At 69.8% G+C, this 15,849-nt stretch overlaps 2 protein-coding genes across 2 annotated transcripts; both read left to right on the forward strand.

Annotated features, from left to right (window-relative positions):
• Positions 1-1,428: 1,428 nt before the first annotated feature.
• TONSL (tonsoku like, DNA repair protein) lies at positions 1,429-9,784 on the forward strand (the record flags this gene model as incomplete). Its single annotated transcript, XM_084229630.1, has 24 exons — positions 1,429-1,453; positions 1,538-1,633; positions 1,903-2,045; positions 2,411-2,594; positions 2,785-2,914; positions 2,991-3,162; positions 3,259-3,373; positions 3,679-3,824; positions 3,897-4,049; positions 4,132-4,257; positions 4,359-4,533; positions 5,095-5,279; positions 5,373-5,445; positions 5,519-5,682; positions 5,759-6,601; positions 6,685-6,761; positions 6,864-7,014; positions 7,083-7,161; positions 7,526-7,827; positions 7,939-8,110; positions 8,436-8,611; positions 8,946-9,019; positions 9,181-9,314; positions 9,609-9,784. 24 exons carry the CDS (start codon positions 1,429-1,431, stop codon positions 9,782-9,784), a joined length of 4,071 nt encoding a protein of 1,356 aa, XP_084085756.1.
• Positions 9,785-9,937: 153 nt separating this feature from the next.
• Positions 9,938-12,315, forward strand: VPS28 (VPS28 subunit of ESCRT-I). Its single transcript, XM_084230882.1, has 10 exons — positions 9,938-9,971; positions 10,349-10,410; positions 10,639-10,667; positions 10,741-10,778; positions 10,890-10,979; positions 11,208-11,313; positions 11,388-11,489; positions 11,788-11,841; positions 11,948-12,039; positions 12,119-12,315. Exons 2-10 carry the CDS (start codon positions 10,374-10,376, stop codon positions 12,234-12,236), a joined length of 666 nt encoding a protein of 221 aa, XP_084087008.1. The 5' UTR covers positions 9,938-9,971; positions 10,349-10,373; the 3' UTR covers positions 12,237-12,315.
• The last annotated feature ends 3,534 nt before the right edge of the window (positions 12,316-15,849 follow it).

Raw genomic sequence — 15,849 nt, forward strand, 5'->3', positions numbered from 1 at the left:
TCCCTGGCCACGCCCAGGCCTGGGAAGACCGGAGGGGCCGTCTGCAGCCTGTGCTCAGCCTGCCCAGTGGGCACAGCCTGCCTGGTGGTCCCGTGGGAGTCGTGGGAGCCCTGTGCCCATCACCGTCACCACCACAGCTGAGCCTGAAAGCCGGGAGATGGGTGAGTCCCCCAGCTGGGGGCTGAGATTTCTGGGGGTGTCCCATGCATGGTTGCAAAAAGGAAGACCCCAGCAACCTGCTTCCAGGCCATGTCACCCTGGCCTGGCCCTTCACTTCTCCCCTGAGGGGGCGCGTGGGGGCCCAGCCCAGCAGGTGGGGGCCACCCCTCCGCTTCCCCACCCCACGGGCATCCTCCCTCAGTTCGCCCAAAGTGAGACACTTACAAAAAGTAATAAAACTAATTTTTTAAAGAGCAGAGCAAGAGGTGTTTTTGCCGATGTCGGACATGACTCGTCTTCGTGGTGTGTGTGCTCCTGGGGTGTTTTCTGTTTGTAACAATGGTTTAAAATCCCAAACCACGCTCTGTGCTTTCTTTGGAGACAAGACAGCTCCGGAGGTGGACTTCCTTGGGCTGTCCATCTTGGCACCGTCTCATGTATGTGCCCGTCTGACCAGTGGAGAAACTGAGGCACGGAGACCTTGAATCCTCTGTGGAGGTAAACCAGGCCCAAGGACCTGGGCTGAGCTGCTTACCCCACCATCCGGGAGGCAGGGGCTGCCCACCTGGCTGGTCTCCCCTGGCCTGCCCCTAACTCCAAGGCGCCCTCCTAATCCAACCCTCCCAGCCCTGCCGCTCAGGCCGCAGCCCCTGCATCCCGGGGCAGCACCCTGGCTCCCTCCGTGGCCTGCACACTGACCACGGGCAGCCTCCCCCGCCCAGCGCCGGACGCACGCTCAGGCTCAGCCCAGCAGGCCTTGGGGGTGGTGGGTGCCCAGGCAGCAGGGGCAGGTCCGCTCCTCGATTCCCGCCGCGACCCGACAGGTGGTTCGGTGCCGCCCGCATGAGACACCCCCTCGCCCCAAAAGAAGGGACTTCCGCGCAAGGGCGGGGACGTCCGACTCCACGAACGCGACGCGGCACCCGCCCAGCCAAGTGGCACCTGCCTGAGGTGTTGCATGAGGGCCCGTAGCCGAGGACCCTAACCCTCTCGGCCCCGACCCCACTGGGCTCTCCGCACACCTTCCGGCCGCTCGGCCCAGGACTTCGCGAGTCCTTCGCCGGCCGACCCCGGTGGCCCCAGACTACAACTCCCGGCATGCGCCGCGGGCGAGTCGCACCTCCCGGCGTGCTCCGCGGGCGGCGGGCGGGCCACACCTCCCGGCGTGCTCCGCGAGCGACGGGCGGGCCACACCTCCCGGCGTGCTCCGCGGGCGGCGGGTGGGCGGGGCCGCGGGAGCGCGGGAAGTCGGCGCCGCGCGGCGGGACCATGAGCCTGGAGCGCGACCTCCGCGGTGAGCGTCGGGGCCGGGCGAGCGGACCCGGGCGGTGGCCGGCGGGGAGGGGTCAGCCCCCCGGACTCTCTCCTCTCTCTGCAGAGTTGACCAAGGCCAAGGCCAAGGCCCAGAGGAGTGGGCAGCCGCGGGAGGAGGCCGCCCTCTGCCACCAGCTGGGGGAGCTCCTGGCCGGTCATGGTGCGAGCGACGCCCGGGCGGGGGCGGGGCCTGGGCTGGGGGCGGGGCGGGGCCTGGGCGCGCGGGGGCGGGGCCTGGGCGCGCGGGGGCGGGGCCTGGGCGCGCGGGGGCGGGGCCTGGGCGCACGTGGGGCGGGGCCGGGCGGGGGCCGGGCGGGGGCCGGCGGGGAAGGAGGGCGCCCCGGCCCGGCCGGGATACTGGAAGCCTCCGGGCGGCCCCACCCGGCAGCCCTTGGCCGCTGCCCGCCGACTGAGGCCTGGTACCCCCAGGCCGCTACCCGGAGGCCCTGCAGGAGCACCGGCAGGAGCTGCTGCTCCTGGAGGGCGCCGGCGACGCCCTGGGCTGCGCCGTGGCCCACCGCAAGATTGGAGAGCGGCTGGCGGAGATGGAGGACTACCCCGCCGCGCTGCAGGTGGGCGCTCGCGGCCCGCACCGCCCCCGCGACCCCGCGACCCCCAGAGGGCGGCCTGCGCCCTGGGGGGTGCCCGCGCACAGCCCCGCACCTGCTGAGCCGGTCCCGTGCTGGGTGGGGGTGGGAGTGGGCGTCGGGCCCGGCCCGGCCCTGTTCTGAGCACAGCGGAGCGTGCTCACCGCTGTTCTGACACCCCCAGACACTGCGCAGCTGGGGGCGTGGGGAATGAGTCGTCCAACTTGGGCTGTCCTTTGGGTTTTGGGGGAGCGTGGAGCTCACCGGGCGAGGGTAGAGCTTCTGGAGTCGGGAGACAGCTGGGTGTTTGCAGTCGGACGAGCTTGCGGTGTGGCCCCGTCTGTCTCCAGCACCAGCACCGCTACCTGGAGCTGGCTGAGTCTCTGTCCAACCCCACGGAGCTGCAGAGGGCCTGGGCCACCATCGGCCGCACCCACCTGGACGTCTACGATCACCAGCAGTCGCAGGATGCCCTGCTGCAGGCACGGGCCGCCTTCGAGAGGAGCCTGGCCATCGTGGACCGGGAGCTGGAGGGTGAGCACCCTTGGGCCCAAGCCTGCACCCCACACGGGGCAGACCGCGGCCACCACCCCCACCGCCCCTGCCCTGGCCTCCCTGCTTAGCAGGCCTGCCGCCTCCTCTTGTCTCCTATCCCCTCCGCGTGAGGCAGCGGGGCTGGTAGAGCGCCGCCTGGAGGACCCAATGTGGTGTGGGCTGTCCCCAGGGACGCTGGCCCAGCGTGAGCTGAGCGAGATGAGGACGCGACTGTACCTGAACCTGGGCCTCACCTTCGAGAGCCTGCAGGAGCCTGCCCTGTGCCGGGACTTCCTGCGCAAGAGCGTCTTTCTGGCAGAGTGAGCCACCGCTTAGGTGGGACAGGGCGGGGAGGGGGTGGCGGTCGGGGTGGTGCTCAGGCTAGTTCTCTTGCAGGCAGAACCACCTCTATGAGGACCTGTTCCGGGCGCGCTACAACCTGGGTGCCCTGCACTGGCGCGGGGGTCGACCCTCACAGGCCCTGCGCTGCCTGGAGGGGGCCCGGGAGTGTGCACGGGCCATGAGGAGGGCCGGCATGGAGAGCGACTGCTGCTTGCTCCTGGCACAGGTGCGTGGGGGCGGCAGCCACCTGCTCCTGGTGCAGGTGCATGGGCACAGTAGGGTGGAGGAGTCCGGGTTTTGCCAGGCTCGCCTTTTCCTGCAGGTGCTCCAGGACGTGGGGGACTTTGTGGCTGCTAAGGGAGTCTTGAAGAAAGCCTACCGGCTGGGCCCCCAGAAGCCAGCACAGAAGGCCGTCGTGGGCCGGGCCCTCCGGCATGGTGAGCAGGCAGCCGCGTCGTGGCAGGGAGGGAGCCCCAAGCCTGAGTAGGAGAGTGGCTGCGGCCGGTCAGGAGACTGGCTGGGTCTTGGCTCGTAGCCAACATCTGCACTACTCCGCAATTGTGTGTCATGGGGGGACGGGGCCTGACCGCGGGGGCCAGGCACTGCCCCGGGCTGTAGCTTTTCAGTTTTCCCTGTGCGGTACAGCCTTGAGGCAGGTGCCCTCATATCCCTTCCGAGCTGTGTGAGGAGAGCGGGAGGTGGCTGGCAGAGGGCACGGGCTGACCCCCGCTCTCTCTGGCAGTGTTGTCTGTGGTCCGGCTGCAGCAGCAGCTAGAGGAGGCGGAGGCCAATGACGCTCAGGGCGCCATGGGCATCTGGGAGCAGCTGGGGGACCTGTTCTCCAAGGCGGGCGACTTCCCCAGGGCAGCGGAGGCCTACCAGCAGCAGGTGGGCATCCAGGCAGGCAGGCGGCCAGGTGGGCAGCCAAGGTTCTGGTCCTTACCGGCACGGATTTCCTAGCTGCGCTTTGCAGAGTTGCTGAGCAGGCCAGGGCCCGAGCTGGCCGTCATCCACGTGTCTCTTGCTACCACCTTGGGGGACATGAAGGACCCGCGAGGAGCCGTGCATCACTACAGGGAGGAGCTGCGGCTGCGGGCGGGGAATGCCCTGGAGGTGAGGTCTGCCCCTTGGCCTGTGTCTCCACCCGGCCCCTCCTGCTTCCTACAGCCGGGCCCCAGCCCCCATACTCCTCCAGGAGGCCAAGACCTGGCTGAACATCGCGCTGTCCCAAGAGGAGGCTGGTGACGCCTATGAGCTGCTGGCCCCATGCTTCCAGAAGGCTCTCGACTGCGCCCAGCAGGCCCGGCAGCCCCGGCTGCAGGTGCAGAACCCGCCCGCGCCCCCCTGCTCGCCTGCACCCCCTGCCTGCCCGCCCACCAGGGTTGGCGCTCCCTGGCCCTGAGCAGCATCCTTGCTCCTCAGAGGCAGATCCTGCAGCATTTCCACCACGTGCAGCTAAAGCTGCGGCCGCAGGAGGCCCCCAGCACCGAGGCCCAGCTGCAGGAGCTGCGTGCGGCCGGGCAGGACGAGGGGGACGAGGGGGACGAGGGGGACGGCGACTCCCCAGAGACCAGCGAGGTGGAGCTCTCGGAGAGCGGTGAGGGCAGGCACTGCCTGTGCCCCCTCCCCTGGCTGCCGGGCAGGAATGGGGCGCTTGAGGGAGCCTGGGGCGTGGCTGGGAGGGGGGTCTGGGCTCCATCGAGGTCTCAGCACGGGTCCCCCCGGAGGCCGGCGAGCTCGGCTGGGAGAAGGCATCTGGGTGGATGGGGCTTGGGCTGCGTCCTTGCAGGCCGTGGGGTCAGCACGGGGACAGGACTGCGCTGAGACCAGGGCCGGTGTGGGAGAGTCTCCAGTCTCTCGGGAGTCGCTTGGTGGCCCTGGGGCAGGCGGGCGTGGGCGGGAGGTCGTGGACAAGAAACTATAAAGGGGAAGGTTCTGGGGGGGCTGGGCGGGGTGCTGTGGGTGGGGGCCCTGGGGCGGCTGCTTCCAGCAGAGGAGTGACTTGGCAGACCAGGCTGTGGGGGCAGAGGGCGTGGGGGGGGCTTGAGTCCCACACGCTCGGGCCCTGGGGCTGACCTTCCGTGCTGTCCTCAGAGGAAGAGACCGGACGCGACTCCCCGCGGCTGGAGGAGGAAGAGGAGTTGCTGCCCCGCCGCAGGATGGCAGCCAAGGTGCGGTCAGGGCTGGGCAGGCCTGCACGTTCCCCCCATCCCTACCCCCGCTCCTCACCCCACCGGGCTCCTGTGTCCCCAGTGGAGCCGGCGCAACGATGTGGGGGAGACACCGCTGCACCGCGCCTGCATTGAGGGCCGGCTGGGCCGCGTCCAGGACCTTGTGCGGCAGGTGGGACCCCCAGGACCCCGGGCCTGGTAGGGGATGGGCCGGGTCCTCTGTGGAGTTGACTCTGAGGCCGTGGTTCTCTCCCGCCCGTCCCAGGGCCACCCTCTGAGCCCCCGGGATTACTGCGGCTGGACGCCCCTGCACGAGGCCTGCAACCACGGCCACCTGGGTGAGTGGGGGTGCGGGGGGGTGGGGGGAGCACACCCCAGTGCCCCCACGCCCCCTCACTGCCCTGCCCTCAGACATCGTGCGCTTCCTGCTGGACCACGGGGCCACGCTGGACGACCCGGGCGGCCAGGGCTGTGAGGGCATCACGCCCCTGCACGACGCCCTCGCCTGTGGCCACTTCGAGGTGGCGGAGCTGCTGGTGGCGCGGGGCGCCTCGCTCTCCCTCCGCACCAAGCAGGTGGGCACCGCCGGGCGCGCTGGGCTGGGCCGGGCTGGCTCGCCACACTGCGGCCCACTCACTCGGTCTCATGCAGGGCCACCGCCCGCTGGATACGCTGCAGCACTGGGTGCAGTTGTACCATAAGGAGTTGGACCCGGAGACCCGGGCAAAGGCCAGCTCCATGGAGCAGCTGCTGCGGGCAGCCAGCTCGGACCCTGGCAAGTGGGGCTGTCCCCGGTGGGCGCGGGTGGGTGGATGGCCCTGCCCTGCCCTGCCTCGCCCTGTCTCACAGCATGTTTGTCTGTCCTCAGCCCCGCAGAGTCCCCCAAGTCAGGCGCTGTTTGACCCTGAGACCTCTCCGCCCCCGAGCCCTTGCCCAGGACCCCCAGAGATCTCTCGGGCCTGGGCTTCCCGGGGGCAGGTAGAGCCAGCTGTGGGCAGGCCTCAGGGGAGCTGGCGCAGAGTGGCCCACAGCAGCGGCTCGGAGGATGACAGCACGGGGTCTCCCTGGCCGGCCCCCAAGAGGCCCCGGCCCGGCGCCCAGGCACCGGGCCCTGCCGCCCACAGGGAGGCGGCCACGGCAAGTGTGGACCCAGCAGCCTGCCCGGCATCCGGCCGAGGTGTGGGCAGTGCCCAAAGCGGTCACCTGGGGCCCAGCCCTCAGCGAGGCCTTGGCGGGGCCCTCATCCCTGAGGAGGAGAGTTTGGCTGGGGACTGGCTGGAGGACGACTTGGGGCCACCCCGTGGCCACCGCCCAGCCAGCCCCCAGAGCCCAGTGAGGGTGCGGGCCCGGCCCAGGCGGAGACGACCTGCCTGCCACAAGGAGGGGAGTGGCCCGGCCAGCACAGGTATAGGTGGTAGCTCGGCCACAGACCCCCTCCAGAGCCTCGACGTGCCCGACGGAGAGTGCTCCGCTGCTGCGGCCAGCCAGTCCTCGGTGGGTGCGGAAGCAGAGCCGGAGCGCCGCTGGGCAGGGTGGGGCTGACCTCCCAACTCAGCACTTCTCTCCCTGCCTGCCAGGGCCCCGCCCCGCCCCCTCCTCTCCGGGTCCGAGTTAGAGTCCAAGACAATGTCTTCCTCGTCCCCGTCCCACACAGGTATGGCAGGTGCCCTCCCCACCCCGCGGGCAGCTCCTGGGGGGTGTGCCCTGGCCCCTGGGAAGGCTGTGGGGCCAGCCAGTATGTGTTGTATCCTTGCAGCGAGCCCCGCTCTGTGGCCTGGCTGGCCGAGCAGGCTGCCCAGCGCTACCTCCAGGCATGTGGCTTGCTGCCAAGGCTCAGCCTGCGCAAGGAAGGGGCCCTGCTGGCGCCACAGGACCCCGTCCCTGACGTGCTACGCAGCAACGAGGAGGTGAGTAGCCGAGGCAGTGCCTGCTGCTGGCCCGCTGCTGGCCCACTGCTGACCCGCGTGCTCTCCAGGTGTTGGCTGAGGTGACTTCATGGGACCTGCCCCCGCTAACTGATCGCTACCGCAGGGCCTGCCAGAGCCTGGGGCAAGGTAGGGGCAGTGTTTCCTGGCAGGGGTCAGGGAGCAGCGGGCACCCACATGACTGCCGTGCCTGTTTCGGGGCACCCTGATCTGGCGTCTGTCCCGCACCCCTGTGCCTGTCCTTCAGCCACCCTGGCATCACCTGGCTGGGGGGGTAGGGGGGAGATGGCCCGTTGGAAGATGGGATGGCTACCAGGACTGGACAGGCTGCCAGGACTGGACACTGGGCCACCGAAGCTCCCCGGGACACGGTGAGACGTGCTCACCAGTGGGCCGGGGACTGGGCTGGTCTTGGGGTACCTCCAGCCTGGCCAGGACGCACGGGTGGAGCAGGCAGCCCCAGCCCTGCTGACGACCCCCCCCCCCCCGGCAGGGGAGCACCCACAGGTGCTGCGGGCCGTGGAGTGCCAGGGCTCTGGGCCTACGTTCGGCGCCTGCTCCCTGGCCCTGGGCCCAGCCCAGCTCACCCCTCTGCTGCGATCCCTCAAGCTGCAAGCTGAGCTGCGGGAGCTGCGCCTGGCGGGGAACCGCCTGGGGGACGGATGTGCCCCTGAGCTGCTGGCTGCCCTGGGTACCATGCCCAGCCTGACCCTGCTTGATCTCTCCTCCAACCACCTGGGCCCGGAAGGCCTGCGTCAGCTGGCTGAGGGCCTCGCAGGGCCGGCTGCCTTGCAGGTAGAGGCCGTGCGAGGCGGGGCGCCCTGGAGCGTAGCTGGGGTTGGGTGCTCAGCTGCTGGGAGAGCTGGCCACTGCCCGTGTGAACAGAGGTCACATCCTCGCCCACAGAACTTGGAGGAGCTGGACTTGAGCATGAACCCGCTGGGGGACAGCTGTGGTCAGGCTCTAGCTGCCATCCTGCACTCCTGCCCCTCACTCAGCAACCTGCACCTCCAGGCCTGTGGCTTTGGCCCCAGCTTCTTCCTGCGCCACCAGGCGGCGCTGCACAGCACCTTCCAGGGTGAGGGCTGTGGGCAGCCAGCCAGGACCCTGAGCACTGGTGGACATCTGCCTGAGTGGAGTCTGCCTGGGCTGCAGAGAGCATGTCCCAGGACCAAGAGGCTGGGGTCATGGGGGTGGCTTTGCAGGTGGTGGCCAGGAAGCAGGGCCTGGGGCTGAGAGGGTGGTGGGCTGGTCTGCCTCCCCCAGCAGCCCCCACAGACCACCCGGCGCAGACAGGCTTGTGCCCAGTCCGCCCTGCCGGGGCGGGAGTGTAGGGTGAGGTCCTGAGGGTGGGGGGGCTCGAGGCCCTGACTGGCAGGGCTGACTTAGCCTTGGTCCCACAGGTGCCTCGTGCCTGAAATCCCTTACACTGTCCTACAACATGCTGGGGGGCACTGCCCTGGCCCGGGCCCTGCAGAGCCTGCCAGCCCGCAGCCTCCTGCGCCTGGAGCTCAGCGCTGTGGCCGCCGGCAGGGGCGACTCCAGCCTGGTGGAGCCACTGGTCAGATACCTGAGCCAGGTGTGTGGGGGCAGGGCAGGCCAAGGAGAGTATCTAGGTTTGTGGGGATAGCTGCAGGGGCTCTGTCCCCGAGGGGCACCCACCTGGGCAGCACATCCCTCCTGCAGCATCCGGAGGGTTCGTGGGGGGCCCTGCTGAGCCATGTGCGCGCGATGCCTGGCAGCGTTTCCTTGAGCTCTGCTAGTTGAGGGGATGCTGGGCCCCCTGACTCATGGGGTGCAGCAGCTAGTGCTTCTCATTTTCAAAGAGCATCTCCTGACTGTGGGGCCTCTGCTAGGGGGCAGAGAACAGGCGCCCCACTGGGCCCTGAACCCCGGCCTCTGCTTCCACCCAGGAAACCTGTGCCCTGGAGCACCTGAGTCTGTCTGCCAACCACCTGGGTGACGAGGCTGTGGGGCACCTGAGCAGGTAACAATGCTCCTCGTCCCAGGCTGCAGGGCGGATAGGGAGGTGCCTGCCCCTTCCCAAGGCATCTGGACCCTCCCTGCTCCTCCCTCCAGGGGCTCTGCCTGGGGGCTCTGGCCTGGGCCTTCCCCTGGGAGCTGACCCTGCACTTGCCTCTGCCACAGATGTCTCCCGCGCTGCCCCTCCCTGGCCTCGCTGGACCTGTCAGCCAACCCTGAGGTTGGCCGGGCTGGCCTGGAGGGGCTCCTCTCTGCCCTGCAGGAGCGGCCTAGGGGCCTTCGCTTCCTGAGCCTGGCAGGTGAGGGGGTGCTGGGCTGAGGGGACCTTCTGGGGTGACACAGCGGGCAACTGGCCTCAGGGAGGGACGTGAGTCCGTTTCGGGGACTCTGCTCCTGGCCCGTCCGCAGACCTGACACCGCGTGGGCGGCCACGGGCAAGGGGGTGCCCGGGCTGGGCCCTTGGCGTGGGCCCTGTGGGCGCCGCCCTGGCCACTGCCTGGTCGGCACGGCGGCCGCGGGACAGGGCTGGGGTGGGCGTGCGGGCCTCCGGCGGCTGCCCGCGCCCCGGCCGCGCTGACGCCCCCTCCCCGCAGGCTGCGCCGTGCGGGGCCCGCTGGGCGCCGGCCTCTGGGCCCAGGCGGGCGCGCGGCTGCGGGAGCTGCAGCTGTGCAGCCGCCACCTCTGCGCCGAGGACCGCGACGCGCTGCGCCAGCTGCCGCCCGGGCCCTCGCTGGACCGCGGTCCCCGCCTCTTCTTCCGGCGCCTGTGACCGCCCCCCCCGCCCCCGCCCCCGCCCCCCAATAAACGGACGCTGACCCGCCGCCGGCTGCCTTCTCGCTGGGGGGGGGGCGGGTCGCGCATGCGCAGGGGGTGGGCGCGCATGCGCGGATGGGGTTGAGGGGGGCGGAGCGCGCAGGCGCAGACGGCAGCGCCTGCTCGGGAGGCCGCGCGCCCAGGTACCGGGCCCCGGCGGGGGGCGGGGGGCCTCGCACCCCGCTTCGGGCCCCGTTTGCCGGCCCGGGGGACGCAGCCCAAAGCCCGCGACCCGAGTCCCGCGACCGCCGCCCGCCCTGCGCGTGGTGCGGGCCGCCCGGACGGGCGCGTCCCCTCCGGCCCGGCCGCCCCTCGCCGCGCGCCGGGGCGCCCGGGTGTCCGCGGCCCGCCTCGCCCTCGCCCCCGCTCCCGCCTCGCCCCCGCCCCCGCCCCAGCCCCCGCCTCCGCCCCCGCCCCCGCCCCCGCCCCCGCCGCGGCGCGTGACCGGCCCCCCCCCTCGTCCTGGCGCGCCCGGGCCGGCGCCGGGGCCCCGCTGAGCGCGCCGGGCTCTGCTCCCCAGGCTCCTGCCGTCCCGAGCGCACGGGATGTTCCACGGGATCCCCGCCGCCCCGGGCATGGGAGGTGAGCGGCAGCGGCTGCCAGGGGCCCTCGGGCGCGGAGCCCCGGGAGCAGGGCCCGGGCAGGGGGCGGCGGGGGCTGGTGCCACCGGCGGGGGTCCCGGCTTCCCGCGGCGGGGCTGGCTGGGCGGGCGCCCCCTGCGAAGGTCGGCGCCCGAGGGGTGCTGCTGCCCGGGGCGGGGGGGGGGGGGGCGGAGCCCCGCGGCCGCCCACCTCTTGTGTTGCTCCGCAGCCCCCGGGAACAAGCCGGAGCTGTACGAGGTGAGTGGGGCGGGGGGCGGGGGGCGGGGCCCCCCTGCGGGCCTCCGCCAACACCCCATGGGTCTCCCCCTAGGAAGTGAAGCTGTACAAGAACGCCCGGGAGCGAGAGAAGTGAGCCCCTCAGCCCTGCCTGCGCCCCCCACCCCAACGGGCCGCGACCTCCCCGGGGCCAGGCCCGCCCCGCTGGCCGCCCGGCCGAGGCCCACCCACGCCTCCCCTCAGGTACGACAACATGGCCGAGCTGTTCGCGGTGGTGAAGACCATGCAGGCCCTGGAGAAGGCGTACATCAAGGACTGCGTCACCCCCAACGAGTGAGGCCCGCCCCTGCCCGCCTCCCGCCCCCCGGGCCAGCTGGGGGCACGCCGCGCCCCGGCGGGGGAGGTGGGCCGCGGCCGTGGTCCTGGGGTGCCGTGGTCCTGGGGTGCCGCCCGGGAGGGCCGCGGAGCTGCTGCTGTGGAGGGCGGTCGCCAGGGGCCGCCCTTCTGAGCCGCCTGCAGCGCAGTGGCCGGGCGAGGGGCGCTGAGGGCTGCCTCCCGCAGGTACACGGCGGCCTGCTCGCGGCTCCTGGTCCAGTACAAGGCCGCCTTCCGGCAGGTCCAGGGCTCGGAGGTCAGCTCCATCGACGACTTCTGCCGCAAGTTCCGCGTGAGTGAGCTGCGGGGGTGGGCGGGCCGCAGCGCCGGGGAGGCCTGGCCCGCGCTCACCCCCTCGCCCCGCAGCTGGACTGCCCGCTGGCCATGGAGAGGATCAAGGAGGACCGGCCGATCACCATCAAGGACGACAAAGGCAATCTCAACCGCTGCATCGCCGACGTGGTCTCGGTGCGCGGCGCTCCCGCCCGGGGCCTTCCTGACTGTCCGAGCCACCCCTTGAGGCCCCTCCCCAGCCCCAGCGCGGAGGATGGCCGGTTTCTGGCCTCCGGTGGGGTCCCCTTTCTGCCCAGCTCCGAGGGCCCTGAACAGTGGTGGCCCCGCACCAGCAGGCAAAGGCAGTGCGGGAGGGAGGGCGGGCAGGGCTGCGCGGACTGGCCTGGGCCCAGCTGCAGAGCAACCTGGCCCCTGCCCAGTGCTGGTGCCCTGCGCCGGGCCGGGCGGGGCTTCATACACTCCCCGCCCGCAGCTCTTCATCACCGTGATGGACAAGCTGCGCTTGGAGATCCGCGCCATGGACGAGGTGCGGTGCCCTGGGGGTGGGGCGGGGCGGGATCTGGGGAGCTGCTCTGGGTGGAGGTGCGCCCTGGGGGCTGGGGGTGCGCCCCACCCAGCCTCCTTGTCTGCAGATCCAGCCCGACCTGCGGGAGCTGATGGAGACTATGCACCGCATGAGTCACCTGCCACCCGACTTCGAGGGCCGGCAGACTGTCAGCCAGTGGTGAGTGCCCCACACCTGTCCTCCCGCGCCTGCCGCTGCCCCCTCGGACGGACGCTGAGCGCCGGCCCTGCGCCCCCAGGCTGCAGACCCTGAGCGGCATGTCTGCGGCGGACGAACTGGACGACTCACAGGTGCGGCAGATGCTCTTCGACCTGGAGTCGGCCTACAACGCCTTCAACCGCTTCCTGCACGCCTGACGCTGCTCCTGCTCCCCGTGGCCTGTGCGTGTGTCCCGTCTGCCCCCGCACCCCCCAATAAAGGCTGTCCTGACCTGCCCCCCCAGCTGCCGTCTGCCCTCAGCGCCCACGCGACAGGGAGGCCCGGTGCCAGCTTCCAGGAGGTGGCCTCTCCGGCGGGCACTGGCCAAGCAAGCGAGCACCTGACACACCTGTGCGAGGTGGGGCCCAGGCCTGCAGGGCCGTACCCCCTGAGAGCGCAAAGCACTGGGCCCCTTCTCCGTGCTGACCTGGCTGGGCTGCAGCCCTTCCAGCAGAGCCCTCCTGGCCTGGCCAGTGCTGATGGGCGCCCAGAGGGTCCCGCCTGGTGGCCACCAGGTCCTGCCCCGGGGAGGCTGGATCGGCAGCTCTGATGGTGGGGCGGTTGTGGCCACGGGGTGTCTGTGGCTATAGGACAGGGGTGCTGAGGGGTGCGCTTTGGTCTCTGTGAGTTCCAGAGCCTGAGGACAAGCACAGGCTTCTCAGGTCAGCTGTCCAGCAGTGATGGGCCTGCCGGGCAGAGGGAGGAGAGGTGGTGCGGGGAGGTCACTGGTGTCTCGGGAGGGAGTGGCGGGCAGCAGCAGGAGGGCCTGTGCAGCTCCAGAAGCTTCAGGGCTTCGCCCCAGCCTGCAGGGTGGCAGCTCGGGCAGCCACGTGGGTGCTGGCAAGAGGCAGCAGGAGCCATAGGACAGGCTGGGGGTAGGAGCTCGGCCAGGGGCCAAGAGCTCGCCCCAAGGCCAGTGCGTTGATGTTATAGAGCAGCCCCGATATTAAACGGGTTCCTGGCTGTGGGTCCTCACCCGCGCGCTTTAGAAGACTTATGAACACTCTACTACAGACACATGCAAAAGGTTAATAAAAGGTTTATTTACAAGAGGAAAGGAAAGAAGGAAAATGTACAACTCAGGGAGAAAATAGGGAAATAAAGTCTTTAATGCGTCCTACCCGATCCGACGACCTGGAAACCCAAAGTCACTCCCAGAGCTGGCCGGACGCTCCGCGCTGGCCGAGAGCCCAAAAATGAAGAGCCCCCCAAAGCCCACGTGTCTGCCTTTTGTATCCACCTGGCTGCTTCACCCCACCCTCAGGTCCCAGCCACCTTCCCTTGGGTGGGGATGGGATTTGGAGTTCCCAGTGGCTTTGGCTTTGGCCTGGGGTGGGGGTGGAGTCCACAAAGCCTGTATGGAATTTGCTTTGGGACAGCCTTTTCCCCCTAACATTGAGGTGGGCATGTGGGACAGCGTGGCCAGCAGAGGGGGGCTGGTGCGGCCCAGGAGCAGAGGGCAGTTACTGCTGTCCACAGGGCACAGGCCCCACCCGCGCACCCGCACGCGGCCTCTTCCCGGCTCCCAAACTGGACCCTGGCCCTGAGGGAGCCCGCCCCTCCCAGCCGCAGCCTGGACTCCGCCCCCTTCTGGGGCCTGCAGCCTTTGCCCCAAGCCCCTCGGCCCCTCCTGGGCTGCTGCTCCCGCTGCCCTTCCCTGAACAGCTGGAGCATTGTGTCCCGCTGGGCTGCTGTGGACAGGACAGTGCGGATGGCGCTGCATGGGCTACGCCACGCTGACAGGCACGGAGCAGTTGTGGGGTGCAGAACACTGGGGGAGCAGGCCTGGCCCCTGTGCTACCAGGATCATACACAGGCCCGGTGGGGGGAGGGGGGACAGAGAGTGCTGCCCTCTGTGGGGTCGGGGGTCTGCTGGTCAGGTGATTTTTTTTTTCTGATTTTTTTTTTTAAGATTTCTTTATTCATTTACACAAGAACCGAGGTGCAGGCCAGATGTGTGGGAGGATTCACCAGAGACAGAGTGGGGAGCAGAACAGGCAGAAGGACTGAAATACACTGCTGAGGGAGCAGCGGGGAGACAGGAGAGGTTTGCTCGCCTTGTGGGACCCTCGCCCGGCTGGCCAGGATTGATCCCGTGCTGCAGAGGCTGCGGACAGCTTCACAGCACGGCACTCAACCGCCTGCACCACCAGGGGAGGCCCTCAGATTTATTTTATTATGTATCCAAGAATGGGGGTGCAGGCCAGGGAGGGGGTGAGAGAACTCCCCAGAGTGGGGAACAGAACTGAAGTACACCACTGAGGGTGCGCCCCGTGGGCCGGCTCCCTGGCTGGGGGTTGAGCTCCCGCAGTGGCTGCTGATGGCTTGATAGCCCTAGACTCAACCCCCGTGCCCCCAGGGAGGCCCAGACCAGATAATTCTTATCTGCTTGATGGCCGAGTGTTGTAATCGAAACCAGACCCCAGGTCTCCAGTCATGGTTCTGTTAGGGGGAAATGATGTCCTGAGTTAATCCCATACAGGCCAATCTATCAGTAGGATGTCCACTGACCAGCTCCTCAGGTTCCTTGCCGGGCATCAGCCAGCGGCCCCCAGGGCGTTCTCAGTCACTCGCGTGAGGCAGGGCCTTCCTGGGGTGGTCACAAAAGGCCTAAGGTCGGGCCCTTATGACTGACTGCGCAGTTCTGACCCTGTGCGGGAATGCAGACCCGCGGGTAAGAGAAATGGTGGCCAAGCAGGCCGCTTAGGTCTAGCAGACCCGCAGGCGGGAGGAGGCTGGGTGTGGGGTGAAGCCCAGAACCTTCCCTGCCCCCCCCACCCCGCAGAGCCCCAAGGCGGCCAGGACTTACCCAGAGGGGAAACAACGGGCCTGAGCCAGGGCCTGGGGGCCAGTCCTGCGCAGTGCACAGAGGAAAGAGCTGGAACTTGAGGGGCCCAGTCTCCCCAGCCCCCCCCCGCCCCCGCTGGCCATGGCCACAGCCCTCAGGCAGGCTCTTCAGTCCACCCTAGGATGGGGATCCCTGAGCACCAGGCATGTCCCCTGCAGGTGCCCTCCAGCCCGGGTGGGGTGTGAGCAGAGGTGCTGGCCCCAGGGTGCTGAGGACAGAGTCTTCACCTCCAGCCCCGCCCTCCCCTCGCCCCTGGGGCTGAGTCAGGTGGGGGGCTGGCACAGGCCCCTCCAGAGGGCAGGTGCCCAGTCCTGAGGCCGCCTCTCCCCGAGGCTTCCAGCCTGCAGATAAAGAGCGCAAGGTTCAAAGGCCAGTGCACAATCAGGCTGGGGCCTCAGCCGGCCACAGCCCACCCCTGCTCGCTGCCCCCAGAGCTGCCAGGCAGTGCAGACTCACCTCCAGGCCAGAGCTGGGGGTCGGGCCCAGACCCCTTTGGGGCTGTTCTTGGGAGCGCTCCCAGGGGTGGGGCCAGCCCCCCAGCTCCAGGAGAGGCCGGCAGCCACCCCCACCCACCCCCTGGACCCAAGAATGGAGCCAAGGCTGGGAGGGGAGGGCCCAGAGCAGCGGGGGTCAGGCCTCAGGTTGGAAGCTGAGGCCACCCCCCGCCCAACACCGGGCTCTGGGGTGGGGGGGGTTTCAACAAAGGGGTTGACAAGGCCACTGTGCAAACCTGGCCTTATCCCCATCTCTGACCATTGGGTCAAAGGTCAACGCCTGAGCAGACACCCCAGCAGGTGATGGACCCAATCCGAACACCCAGACATGAAAAGCCCACAAAAGCAGGTGACAAACGAGAGCCCCAAGGCCCCTGCAGGCCCCCCAATCCTCGCTTACCCAGAGACTCCTGCCCACTGCTGGGCGAC

Source organism: Talpa europaea (assembly GCF_964194135.1).
Source record: "Talpa europaea genome assembly, chromosome: 3".
In the NCBI taxonomy this organism is placed as follows: Eukaryota; Metazoa; Chordata; class Mammalia; order Eulipotyphla; family Talpidae; genus Talpa; species Talpa europaea.

Bases quoted from the DNA above. Each gene is read 5' to 3' on its own strand.
- VPS28 (XM_084230882.1), top strand. From the start codon at position 10,374: ATGTTCCACGGGATCCCCGCCGCCCCGGGCATGGGAG. The intron at 10,980-11,207 runs GTGAGGCCCGCC...TGCCTCCCGCAG, and splicing joins GACTGCGTCACCCCCAACGA to GTACACGGCGGCCTGCTCGC. The intron at 11,490-11,787 runs GTGCGCGGCGCT...CCCCGCCCGCAG, and splicing joins GCATCGCCGACGTGGTCTCG to CTCTTCATCACCGTGATGGA.